This window comes from Rhinopithecus roxellana, chromosome 3 (assembly GCF_007565055.1).
Source record: "Rhinopithecus roxellana isolate Shanxi Qingling chromosome 3, ASM756505v1, whole genome shotgun sequence".
NCBI classification, from domain to species: domain Eukaryota; kingdom Metazoa; phylum Chordata; class Mammalia; order Primates; family Cercopithecidae; genus Rhinopithecus; species Rhinopithecus roxellana.
In genome coordinates, this window is record NC_044551.1 from 148,890,320 (window position 1) to 148,904,599 (window position 14,280).

The 14,280-nt window shown below is 44.2% G+C and overlaps 1 protein-coding gene across 11 annotated transcripts in view; it reads right to left on the reverse strand.

Annotated features, from left to right (window-relative positions):
• Positions 1–14,280, reverse strand: part of PDE8B (phosphodiesterase 8B) — a 245,375-nt gene that overhangs the window by 195,169 nt on the left and 35,926 nt on the right. For 8 of the 11 annotated variants that reach the window (XM_010356669.2, XM_030927070.1, XM_030927069.1 and 5 more), the window contains exon 1: positions 13,417–13,995. The exons of 2 other annotated variants lie outside the window; for them this stretch is intronic. In XM_010356669.2, coding sequence (XP_010354971.1) covers positions 13,417–13,755 — 339 coding nt within the window. In that variant the 5' untranslated portion in view covers positions 13,756–13,995. Of the gene's footprint in view, positions 1–13,416; positions 13,996–14,280 lie in introns of those variants that run through there. One more of the 11 variants, XM_030927073.1, reaches the window with a different exon arrangement.

The window sequence follows — 14,280 nt, forward strand, 5'->3', positions numbered from 1 at the left end:
ATAGGTGGATCTTATTTGAAAGATGATTCAAAAAAAATCTTTAAATGAAAATGTTTATGAGATAGTTAGGGAAACTTGAACACTGTCTTGGTACTTAATATTAAGAAATTATTTTAATTTAGAGATTTGCTAATAGTATTGTAGTTGTGTTTTCTAAACAGTCCTTATCTTTCAGAGTTACATGCTGAAATAGTTACAGCTGAAGTAAGAGAATGTTTTGGATTTGCTTTAAAAGAGTCCCGAAATATGGGGAAAAGTAGGAGGTATAAATAAAATAATAGCCTTAATTTGTTACTGTTGAAACTGGGGGATGTACTCATGAGGTTTCACTATCCTATTCTCTCTACCTTTGTATGCATTTGAACTTTACCATAACAAAAAATGTTCAATTATGAGCCTTCAAAATTGGCTTGTATATTATTATCAATAATAAGCAATACTTACTGGATGTTACATTCAAAGCTAGCAATGGTACATATATTGATTATATCACCCTCACAGCAACTCTATGAGGTCAGAACTTTCACTATCCTTATTTTTCTATCCTTAGACAAAAGAAATTGAAAATTAAAGAAGTTAAGTCACAGAACCAAGTAGATGGTACGTGTAAGACTACAGCATAGTTCTCTGACATCAGATCCCAAGTGTCCAATGAGAAAAGCAAGAACCATTTTATATACACTAAGATGAGATACCGCTGTAGAGAACTGTTTACAAAGGTGTTAGAAGGTATGGATGAACAAGGGAAAGATGGAGGTAGAGCTCGAGGAACTAAAAAGATAAAGCAGTAACATCCAGAGACAATAAACTGTTAACACCCTGGGCTGACACCTGCCAGCCCACACTCATGCTGATCAGCCGGGGGGTGGGGTGGGGGTGTGGGGTGGGGTGGGGGTGGGGGGCTGGCACCATCACCACTCAGGTGGCACCACTGCCACTTAGCAGGGGCCACTGCTATCATCTGTTCCTTTCTCTCACATTCCAATTTCCTGCCAGTATCTCCTACCTGTGGAATTTAAGAGGAAATCATCTGGCAAAGTAATCTGGAAGATGCAGCTTGCAGACTTCTAACCTCATATAATACAAAGGAGAAAATGGGAAAGCAAAAATGGAGCTACAAACTAAGAGACAAAAAACCAACACCACTACTGTGCTATACATGTCAAGTTACAATGTCAAATTGTAACTGCTTGACTTAGAACCTTGATGTAAATTTCACTTTCTTCTTCCCTATTTCCATCATGGTAGCTACTTGTATGGTCATTATGCACTTGAGATGTGGGTAGTCCCTACTGAGATGCAGTGTAATCGTAAAATACATTCCAGACTTTAAGAACTTAGTTCCGAAAAAAAGAAAGAATGTAAACTATCTCATTAACAAATTTTATATTGAGCACATGTCAAAATAATATTTTCAATATATTGGTTAAATGAACACATATTAAAATTAATTTACCTGCTTATTTTGATGTTTAAAAATGTGATTCATAAAATAGTTTAAAATTATATGTGCAGGTTACATCTGGGTCACATTTTATTTCTATTGAGCAATGCTGCTTTAGAGCTTCAACCCAAAGCAAGCCTTATCTGGTAGTCTCTGAGCCATAACACCCAGGGGCATTCTCAGCCATCAACTACGCCAGACTTTAGAGTCCTTCTTAATCAGTTCTCTTGGATCCTGTTTGTGTCTGGCAGCTTTGAGCTGCAGGCTTAGAAAGCCTGATCTTAATTCTATCTCTGGCCCCTGTCTGTGGCCGTACAATTGTCTGCTCCTTGGCTTTTCCTTAGAGTCTTCAGCTGATTACCCCTCAGGCTCACAGTTCTTCATGCTCTCCCAGTAGGAGTGTCTTACCTGGAAGAACCCAATTCCCAACCTCTAACTCCTGCCAGCCAGCCGGCACTCAGTCAATACACTGCCTTGCCACAGAAGACCACAATATAGGGCACAAACAATGGAAGCTCCTCAAAGGTGGAACTATGTCGTATTCTGTTTTTTTGAGATGCAGTCTCATTCTGTCACCCAGGCTGGAGCGCAGTGGTGCAATCTCTGCTCATTGCAACCTCTGCCTGCCAGGTTCAAGCAATCCTCCTGCCTCTGCCTCCTGAGTAGCTGGGATTACAGGTGCAAGCCACCATGCCCAGCTAATTTTTGTATTTTAGGAGAGATGGGGTTCACCATGTTGGTCAGGCTGGTCTCTAACTCCTGACCTCGTGATCCACCCACCTCAGCCTCCCAGAGTGCTGGAATTACAGGCATGAGCCACCACGCCCGGCCATCATATTCATTTTTTAATCACTCCAAACCTAGAGTAGTGCCTTAGTATAAGGCAGAAAACACACACACACACACACACACACACACACACGTACTTGAGAACCTAGCGGGTTTACAGGGACTGTACCTCTGTCACAGTTGTACCAATCCTTTTAGAGATGCATTATCCCTACCGAGCAAGGAGAAATCATGCAGCTTCTCCAAAGTCACAAAGTTTGTACAGGGCAGAGCTGGAACTCAAGCCGGAGTCAGTGAGTAACTTTCCTTCACACCAGGTTACCCTTTTGTAGCCACAAACATTATAGCAAAGGAGCTGCAAGGGGGCCTTGTGAAATGCCTCCTTTCAAAAGCTCCATGATGTCTGGGGCCTTGGCATGACTGGAGAGGGCTGGGTGGACACCAGGATGTGCCTCCACCCCCAGGGTGGTCAGTGGAGTCCTCATCTACAAACAATGAGTTTCGAATAAGGACACACTCAACTTAGCTGAAACGGTTTCTTCAAGAAAAGTGCCTCACCAGCTTGAATAAGTTCCCTTCAGTCCAAACTGGGCAGTCTGAGCACAAATAGGTTTAATAACTGCAATGCATCAACACATCCAATACACACAAACCCATAATGATTCATAATGATACTAAGCAAATTAACAGGCAAAGAACTCCTGTCGACTTAGGAGAATGCAAGGGAATCAATTCTTGAAACAAGTTTCTTGAAGCATTCCAATGAATACATGAAGACAAAATGATAGCATATCACCATTTTACAATCCTTAATGACTAATAGATATAAGCAATGATCATTAATGAGAGTTAGCATCACAGAAAAGAGACAACCAGACATCCTACAAAACTTAGCATACTCCGATTTTCTGTTAGCATCACAGAAAAGAGATAACCTCCACCCTACAAAACTTAGTATAATCCAATCAAACCTCTAAATCAAACTGCAGTTTCTAGCAAACACAGACGGCAGGGAAATATGTTAGATGCATCACAGGAATGCAATAAGTAAACTTTAGATTGGGGGAAAATCTACAGGACAAACAACCCAGGTTCCTCAACAAACAAATTGCAAATATATAGAAAAGAGAGATGGGAAGGGGAAGCTACAGACTAAAAGAGACTTAAGAGGCACTGCAACCAACTGCAATGAGTGGAGTTACCGTTTGGATACCAACAAACAGTACAAGAATAAAGAGTAAGACAATTAGAAAAGTGTGATTGATATTAAGTTGTCATTTTTTGGTGTATAATGGTTTTATGATTTATTTTTAAAAACAGTTACAGTTAAAAGATACCAACTGAGCTATCTGTACATGAAACTGAAAATAAGTGCCACAAAGAAGCTAGACACACCCCTTTTTACCTGCAGATAAAATAGGACAGTGAAAACAGGACGGTTGAGCAGATGTAGCTCTGAGTCCCTAGCTGTGTGATCTTGGTCAAGCCACTTGAGCCGCCTGTGCCTTCGCTTCCTCCCTAGCAATGTGAGGTTAATAATACCACCTGAGCCCCTCAGCTCCCCAGCACACCATGGATCACTAAAGATAACTACTCCCTAAAGGAACTTCACAAAGTCTCCCTCATCTGCTTCATCAGCCTCTAATTAAACCCACTTCTCCCAAAGGACACCCATACAAAAGAAATGGGAGTTCTAATTCAATTTTATGTTTCTTTCACAGCAATATTGTTTCAACAGTGTAAATATATTCCAGCTACATAATGGACTAAAACTTTTTTGTGCTAACCTAGAAACCTAAATGCCACATATAACATTGTTTCTACATGAAAGTCTTTCCCCAATAACAAGTAGGTGCCTTACAAACTAATGTTTGTCATATAGTCTGCATATAAAAGTGAACACTGCCTTTCACGTTCATCCGAAGCACTTCCTGGTTGTGTTTTAGGATTCAAAGTTCTCACCTTTGATACAATAAGAGATTCCAATCTTTTGCCCCATCTCCTTGTCCGTTCTTGAAAATCTCAACTAAGTCTGCAAAACTCCCCTCTACCACTGCCCTTAGGGAGATCAGGCTAAGTGGATCACACTCCCCTGCCGTCACCTGTTCCTCCCAAGGGATGAAGTTTCCACAGTCAGTCAGCCAGTGCCAGGGCTTGACAGTCCTAATGGACCAGATCACTGCAGAGAACAGCCTGGGTGTCAGAGAGCTCACCCTGGGCTCCACATGTGACTGAGAAGAAGGGCAGGGCAGCAACCACAAGGACAGGAGGACCTGCAAGAGTCTACTAGGTGAGGAGGGGTCCTGAAACTGGCTTTACAGACCCAGCATTATAGATGTGGGAGGGGGAGAGCAGGAAGTCTCCTGCAAACCGACCCGCCTAGATATTCTGTCCCAGGAACACTTCCCAGAGCAGGTGTGTGTGCATGCGTGCATGTGTGCGTCTGAGGCTGCACATGACAGATGGATCTGGGATGAAAGGTGGTATCCACCCAATGCTTGCACAGCCACAGACTACGCTGATCCTTGCTCCCTTCAGTCTTTATTTGGCCATGCTTCTTTTGAGTATCACACTCTCGATTGTGGGGGAAAGAGACTTCTAGTTCCAACTAAGGCTCAGCTCCAAACACTGTTGGTGGCTTTTGGTTCCTCGCAGAGACCTCATTTCTCAGCCAAGACTGTCGATCAGTTTTTTAAGCTGAAAATGAGTATGTCCCACAAGGTCCCAGGACCACTAGTGGCTGAAGTGTGGATTGGTGGGTCATCACTGACCTTCATAAATGTATCTGTCTCTCCATTTGGTCACTGCTCTCATTTGAAGCTCCCTCAGCAGGAACCCTGGAGTGGACAAAAGCTCTGGCTATCCTGAACCCTTATCATCACCTTCCAGTTCCGGAGCTTTAATGTTATTTGTGGTTCTGATGTCAGAATGGCACCTTTTTCTTCATATGGTACCCTGGGTGACAGATTGCTTTAAAATCTCATGCATTTTCCTATAAAACTTTCCAAAATTCAGGGTCTTGTCTCAGTTTTATGACTCACACAGGCAACTGAGTCCCTGGAGTTAATCACTACATCTTCCGATTTGAGAGAAAACAGGTTTTAGATGTACGGGGTATCATTTTCCCAACAATATACCGTGCCTGACAGCACCCAAAACGCAGCAATACAAAAACCGACTGAGCTCATGCAAAATGCTTCAAAGAGCAATTAGAGACTGAGGCTTCAGGCTACAAGTTTATACCAAAGAATTCCACAGGGAACGAACCACCTCAGGATAACACCAAGGCCTTGACCTTTAAATTCTGCTGAATGCAGGCTCAACAGTCATGGAACCCAAACCCCACCTTGGGCCTTGGACTGGCAAGATTCTACTATGTCATCACCTCTGGAAATCCAACTGAAGCAGACAAAACCCATGTCTGTGGCAGCAGTTTCCAAGGCTTTGGGATAACACATCCCTCTATAAATTCAGTTAGTCATCTATCGGCCAAATCAATGTACTTGAAAGTGTGGGATACATTTTCCATTAAAAACAATTATATGTTTTAAAAATACCTAAATCTAAATAACTGAAATCTCATTTTAATTACCCAAAGAGTAATAATAGCAACCATAGGAGCAGCTACTATTTGTACAGCACTTACAAAGTGTCAGGTACTGTGTTCAGTGAAAATAATGACAACATGTTGTGTCAGAGCTTCTCACATTTTGTGTGCATTTTTACATTCTTCTCCAACTTCAAAACACTCTAGTTCAAGTTAACTGAAGGGGTGACCGTGGATACGTAAAAGGAAAAATCTCACTCATGAGGCTCCCTGCTCCCCTTCCTTCTGCCTGTTTATTATCCTTCTGCTCTAAATAACTACAGTTCCAGGACCAGCCACACTTGGGGCTTCAGGCTGTGTGGCCACAGACCTGGGTGTGCAACACACTTAAGGGATGGTCTCATGGGGTGAGAGACCATTCGGACCCTCCTGCCTTCAAACTTCAGTCCTCGCCTTGGGAAATTTATCCCACCTCTTGCAGCCCCATTTTCCTCTTTTCTAAAGTGAAAATAATAAAGTGTAGCTCATAGCAGATCAGGCGAAATCATGCAGATTTGGTGAAACAAGGTATATAAAGTGCTCAGCAAATAGCAAGAACTTAAATAACAACTAATATTATTATAGCTATCCTGTTCACCTTGTTGCAAAGTGTACAAACCATGCATGAAAACTTAAATTGCCTTGGAAACAAGAGGCAACCATGAAAATTCTTATTTTCATTGATGGATTATCCAAAAGCAAAATAGTTCCTTGATTTTTATTACAGCAATCACAAGCTTCTTAATGCAAATTTTCAGCAGAGTAGGATAATTCTACTTCAGGAACTCCTTTTCTGTGCATTCTCCCTAAGGAGGTAGAAAGGAGGGGATGAAAGAAACCAATGGTAAAGAGTAAAGCAGAAAAATCCTAAATAAAAGCTGGCTGTTATCTGCTGATGGGAGAAAAAATAGACTGGGGAAGGAGTCATGAACAACTAATTCTAAACTAATATATACTACAACTTGTTGAGAAGTAGTGTTTTGGGCCAGGCATGGTGGCTCACGCCTGTAATCCTAGCACTTTGGGGGGCCAAGGCAGGTGGATAGTTTGAGCTCAGGAGTTTGAGACCAGCCTGGGTAACATGGAGAGACACCGTCTCTACAGAAAATACCAAAAAATTAGCCAAGGGTGGTGGCACCACCTGTAGTCCCAGCTACTCGGGAGGCTGAGGTGGGATGATAGCTTGAGCCTGGGAGGCGGAGGTTGCAGTGAGCTGAGATCACACCATTGCACTCCAACCTGGTGACACAGTGAGACCTTGTCTCAAAAAAAAAAAAAAAAGTGTTTTTTACTAAAACATAACTACCAAGAATTCCACTGTAGGGTAAAGGTAACACCTATCTTTAAAAATAAATTCCTGGACACATTTTAATATTTTTAAATATGTTCTAAATGTACACATTCTTTATTGAAAATATAACCTTATAAGCACATAGCAAAATTCATTTTTTTTTAACTTTTTGAGCCTGTGGAGAGAGGGTTATAGAAAGCGGGAAAGTAAAAACTGAGAAAAAAATGGAATAAACTGATAAGGCTGGGTCCTGAGTCTCTTATGAGGATCAGGTCTTTCTCCCCCATTCCACCCTTGGGCTTTGAGTTCAGGATAGGGAGAAGGACAGCAGGCAGGGGACAGAGGAAGTGATAAAACACATGTATCAGCAGTCACGGGACAGAATGAACTGAAGAGAAGGAAATGTTTACAGCAATAACTTCGAGGTCTCCGACCAAGATAATTGGACATATTTTAATCTCATTAGTCATCAAACAGGAACTGTAAACAGTGAATTAAGTGGCCATTTTTAAATGCCATTATTTTAGACAACCATCAAACTGTCCATCACAATTTGAGTTTATCTATACTGAGGTAGCTCCAGTGACACTGAACATCTCTTACTGCCTGTTACAAAGAGCCTTTGGGATATGCTCAGGATATTTTTCATTTGCCCCTCCAGACCCACTCTCCACCCTGCTCAGTACCCTGGAAAACCCCAATCAACAGATTCCCTTTCCCTCTGGTTTCCATATGTGGAAACCAGCAGGAGCTTGATGAAAGGGAAGACAATGTCATGAAGGGATTTACTGCTTTGGCTCCCTCCCTGCCCACTCCTCCTGAAAACTACAGCTTCTGAGGGTTTCTCTGACCTACAGGTTTGGTTTCTCAGCTTCCCATAACCACCCTGATATGGTTTGGCTGTGTCCCTACCCAAATCTCACCTTGAACTGTAGCTTCCATAATTCCCATGTGTTGTGGGAGGGACCCAGTGGAAGGTAATGGAATCATGGGGTTGTTTTCCCCTTACTGTTCTCATGATAGTGAGTAAGTCTCACAAGGTCTGATGGTTTTATAAGGGGAACCTCTTTTGCTTGGTTCTCATTCTCTCTTGTCTGCCACCATGTAAGACATGCCTTTTGCCTTCGGCCATGATTGTGAGGCTTCCCCAGCCACATGGAAACGTGAGTACATTAAATCTCTTTTTCTTTATAAATTACCCAGTCTCTGGTATGTCTTTATCAGCAGCGTGAAAACAAACTAATACACACTCCCTCCCCTTGATTCTTCTGGGGTAGTAACAGCTCCCTCTTTTTCCAGCCTAGGGTGCTTCAGCTTCATTTGTTGTCTTTCCTTCATTCTGCCAAAAAATTTGCAGTAGTCCCTTCATTTGATTATTCTGAGTTAACCCTTTTGGATGGGCAGTCTGTTTCCTGCCCAGACTCTGTCTGATCAGGGTGCAAGGAAGGATTGCTTGGTTGGTCTTGTGTCATTTGGTGCTGGGGTCACAAAGTTACCTACAGCCCTCTGATTGGTCACCACTGCCTCCTGAATAGAATAGAAAGTAAGAAGTTTCTATTCTGCCATCAGAAGTCTCAACCTGGTTCAACAGCTGTCACCTTTGCTGAACCACTAATTTCTAGATTTCCCTTGCCCGCCTGGCCCCAGCGTTCCCACCTGCTCCTTGGCCCCCTCCAACTTTGCTGGTTGTCCAAACTCTGGACTCTTGTCTTCCCACCTGGTTCCACAGGGTTCACTCCCTTCTTCCTATTTTGATTACTGGTCTTAACTCATGACCAGTCTAGTGCCACACAATCTGCCCTGCCCTCACCAGCATGTCCTGTCCTGCTGGTGCCCAGGCCATACCTGGTGGTCACCAAAACAGGATTTCAGTAGAAACTGTATCATCTCTGAACCGCTGGCAGCTTATACTATGTTACATCCTGGCTTGAGGACTTACTTTCCTTTAAAAGGAAAAATTATCTGATAGTCCTTAAAAATTCATGGAACTACTGCAGAAAGTCATGAAAATAAGGAAAATGTAGTCCTTAAAAATTCATGGAACTGCTGAAGAAAGTCATGAAAATAAGGAAAATGTGCTCATTCATTCTAATTAATGTGTTGGGAAAAGGAGGGACTAAACTGTAATCATATATACAATGGCAGAAGGCAAACTTGGATCTTATGAAATCAGCTTGCAGGACTCACTTGAGCTTACTAAACTTTATATTCCATTTTAAAATGAAAAGTGATGGTGAAAGGCATAGCAGGAATTCCAAGAGCTGAGAAGAGAATATGTGCCTGTTATCATGTAACATCCAGTCTTGCTTTAGGCTTCTCTTGTGGTGGCAAAGCAAGACATTACGACCTGTACAAACCCAAAAGGATCCTGGGGAAAATTTACCTCAAGAAACCAGAGTTGGCTACAGGATCCAGCACTCTCCTCACTTACAGACTTTTTAGCAAATCTCGGAGGCTCAGAGTTTGACTTCTTGTACAGGGATAGCAGGTTTCCCATACAGAAGTGAACTAAGATGAAAGCAGTGCTATGACTAGTACCCCAGATAAAGACAGTGTGGTACTATGCACTCTGCTAGAGGTGGCCCCACCTCATTCACCTGGCCAACTGACAAATAATTTAATTCACTAAAAAGCAGTGGTTCTCAAAATGTGGTCCCCAGATCAGTAACACTAGCATCTTCTGGAAGCCTGCTAGAAATTCAAATTCTCAGGCCCCACCCAAGACCTACTAAATCAGAATCTCTGAGAGTGGAGTACAGCAATCTATATTTTAACAAGCTCTCTAGGCGATTCTGGCGTACACTAAAGTTTGACTCCAAAACACCTACTTAGAAAACAAAAATGACTTTTCTCCAATATAGCTCTACTCTTCCCCCAAATAAAATCGTATTATTATTTACCATAAGGTCAGTGGAATATCTATTTATTTTCCTTTTACATATAGTCAACTCAGGATTATCCTCACAAATTCTGGAACGCTATGGAACAGAAAACATAGAAGTCACTAATAACTGGTTTAGGTACACCATTTCACAGGAGATTTATCCTCCTGATTAGGCTTTGCTTACCAAATTTCATGGATATTTCCTGAATCGCTAGCACCTACAACACAGTCTGGCCACAAATACTGAATGAACAAATGGGCACATTCTGTATGAATGGAGGGAAAGCGGGGAGCTGGTGATGCTGCCATCTGGAAACTAACAACGTCCTGTGTCTGATCCACAAAAGAGATAACCTACACCGAGGTCACAGCAAGTTGACGGTATTGTCAGTAAAGATTCCTTTCTACAACTGGTTGTCTAGTCCCAGATGCTCCCAAGTAGGAACAGCTGGTATGAGAAAACTTGTAAGAATCCCTAGTCCTTCCCAGAGAGAGGTTCAACCATCTCCTCTGAGGATTTCTGAACAAGAATTACAAAACTGGCACAATATCAAGAGTGAGCATCCTGCAGGATTCTCCTGTTGGAGTACTATTTTTGAAAAGGCAAGCTAAAAGGAAAGAAATTGCTAGGAAGCTGCATTTTTACAGCAATTGGGAGACAAATCTAACTTCTTACCAGAAATGGAAACCCATGTGATATCATTGTACTGCATATGAATTATTAATGCTTATAATCCTTTTTTTTTTTTTTTTTGCAACTTAGGTATTCAGGAAGGTTCCTGTTGACATCATGTTTGACATCATAATGCCTCATCATTCTAAAAGCTTAATGAGATGAATTATTGCTAGAAAAGAGAGAGAGACCAAGCACACATTTTTGCACTCTGGGGAATACCAGAGGCCAAGCAGATAATGAGGATACACTTCATAATTGATGTAAAGTGGTGGGAGGAGGGGGTGGAAACTATTACAACTTTCCACCATTGTAAACAAGACCAAATGGTAAAGATTTTACTTTTTCCACCTGTGTGCTTTGGAAAGGAGTGGGGCACCACCACGTGCCTAGCAACTATCTTAAACTCTTAAGGCAAAAAAAGAATGCTTAGTCTACCAAAAATGAAAGCAACGTTTTTAAAAAATTATCTCAGCAACAAAAGGGCACAGAACATGTGAACTTTAAGATTGAGAAAAGACAATACGACGCCGAGTCACAGGCCTAAAAGGATACTATTAAATATATTACGGTAGCTCTGCAATAATTCTGTAAGATTTGCATAAATAACTCTGGTCTCAAATTTCACTTCAAATATATACTTTCTGAGATCCACACAATGCAAAGCAGTGTTAAGTCACTGAACCAGCGGTTTCATTTCCAACATTCCCAGTAATGGGTTAGAGTGAATTAAGCTCTTACTTGGGAATCTTGTTGATAAAGCAAAATGAGTTCAATTCTAACCCAAGCCAAGCCTTTTAACACTTAAGCCAAGTAGCAATGAGATTTACACAAGTTTATACAAGCTACCAATAATTGGGACTCATTGTCCCTTCAGTTTTTACTTCATTTGGTCTCTAAGCAGCCTCTTGAGGGAAGTATTAAAAACGTACAGAATGGGTTCATTCAGTATTCTTTCTTCTACTGAACAAGCATGGAGTAGCTAGAGTTGCCAAGCACTAAACTGAGATTCTTGATATTCTGGAAAACAAAAATTCACAATTTCTCTGGAGCAACCAAAAAAAGTATCACAAAGTTCATGAGCTGTCACCATTTTGAACTACTGCTTCAGGTCTTCAACCATCAGGCAATAGGATGGTCTTTACTGATAACAGCTCAACTTAATATTTTCACCAAACTCCAAATTTAACATTTTCATCCCTGAAAATTGCTCCTAAAGCTAACTTTGTGTGAACAGGGAGGGGGAGAGAGAGAGAGCCTGACAAAAGCAAAGTATAGCTTTCAGCACATGCCTCTGTAACAAATGGACAACTGGTAGGTTTGTACTGTCATGAATCCTAGATTCTAGTCTTCAGATATGCTATGCTAAGATCACACTGTTAACATTCAATAGTTAGGAGAGAAAGCTTATTTCTGGCACATAGTAGGTGCTCAATAAATGGTGTTTTTATTATAATGGTGATTATGATTACTGCCAGAGAAACCATGCAACCACAAGCAAACATCAGTTAAGCTTCATGTTAAACAATCAGATGCTGTTTAAAAAAAAAAATAAGTTCATTAAAAAACTTCTGGACTTCCAGATTGAAGCCAAAATATGTTATCCTTCTCCTCACTGCTCCACTGTGGGCCGACTTCACCCAATGAAGACCAAGTTTTTAACTACTAAAAATACAAATGTGTCTTTGACAAAAATCCATGGAATGGTTCTTGGTAACCTATTGACCAGGTAAAGGCTGTGATTCTATCTGACATTAGGAGTCATAGAGATGTGTATTTCTTCTCTCTGTACAATGGGATATGCCATTGTCATCTTGTTTGCTGTAAGGAAAAAAGACCCAGTGCCCAGATTTACACAATGAAAAGCCTCTTACATTTAATAGTACTTTGAGAACATACAGGAGGACGCTATTTAAATAATTATTTTTCTTCTGTCATTGAGAAATAAATATTTAGCGACTGCTTTAACCATCTAAACAATTTTTTCCACTTTCTCAAAATCCCACTCTCTGGAAAGACCATATGTATGTGCAGAATCATCCTCAGACAGCTGTACTGCACTGGAAACCACGTCCCCTCACGGTGGCTCTGCTGACACTCCGAACTCATGGCCCGATTCTCTCAATTCTGTCTAGGATGCAGCCAACCCAGAGAAACGCTACAGTGACAAACAACAGGTTCCTCTGCTCCGTTCCCACATCTCTTCTCAAAATACGAACACTTATTCATTCAGAAATCCCTACGCCCGGTCCCTGTGCTGAGACTCCAGCCTGGCTGGTAATCCTAGGTAAAAATCGGAATATGGGGCACTATCTATCCTGGTGCTGCAACTGCACCAGTCACCTACAAGGCATGCAAATCCAGCTCAGTGCTCAGATTTCATTCAACAGGACTGGCCACCGAATGCTCTCAATGGTCCCCACCCCTCTTCCTGCATAAACCAAGCCACAGCCTTCCTGCCCTCAAGGAGGAACAGACCAGCCCACCTGCTTCCCTCTGCGCTCCCTTCCCCGCCCGGTCCCCCAGGACCAGCTAAGGACGCTCCCAGGACCCCTCCAGGGGCCTTTTTCTGTCCACATTTCCTGGGCTCCCATCATCTCCACAAATGAAAAGTAAACTCCTCCTTAGTGACAACCTCTCCAAACCAACCGCCTCACGGTCACCCAACTCCGCCGGAGCCCCCAGCCCGTGCAAGCCCCGCCGACGGGGCGGGCGGCCCCCACACTGTGTGCCAGCGCGGGGCATTTACCTTCACGCTGGTGTAGCTGGTCTGAGTCTCGGCCTCGGCGCTGCTGCAGCAGTGGCGCCTCCGGCCCCTGCTGGTGGTCGCGGCGGGGGCTGCGGAACCCGCGCTGCTGCCGCTGCCCAGCTCTGTGCGGGCCCTGCGGGCGCGGGCGGCGCTGGGGGGTCCGGACGCGCGGCTTGGGGGAATGGCGTCGGAGGCGTCGGTCTGGACGTAGAGGCCGGGCAGGGGTGCCGCGGGACCCTGCGACACGCTGGTGGTCTGGCGGGGCGAGTTGGACTCGTCCGAGTCCTGGCAGTAGATCACGCCGCTCTGCGAGACATGGATGCTGGGGGCGCAGCCCATCCCTCGGCCGGGCTCCCCCGCGCGCCCGCCCGCGCCCGCGGCCGCCGGGACCCAGCGCACCCGCTGCCACCTGCAGTGAGGGGGCGGTCGCGGCGGCGCCCGGACTGCGCGCCCCCCGGCCTGTGTGTCCGCCGCTCCGTCGGGCTGGCCGCGGTGCCCCCCACCGAGCCTCCGGGTACCGCGCGCGTCACCCCAACTTTCCCTTTTGGGCCATCTTCCTCCACGAGCGGGGGAGCGCGCACACACAGCGCCCCGCGCGCACCAGCGGCCGCCACCCTCGCCGCCGCGGCGCCCCAAACACGCTCCCCGCGCCTCCGCCTTCCCCTCCTCCCTCGGCGCGGCCCCCGCCGCCGCCCAGCTCGACCTCGCCGGGCTCCCGCACCCGCGGCCCTGGGCCAGGGCGCCCGCCCGCCTGCCCGCCTGCCTGCACCTTCTTTCCCCACTTTCGGTCTGCACCCGTCCCCTCCCTCCCTCGCTCCCACCCTCCTTCCTCCTCAGGTGCCCCGGCTCCGCAGCCGCAGCCGC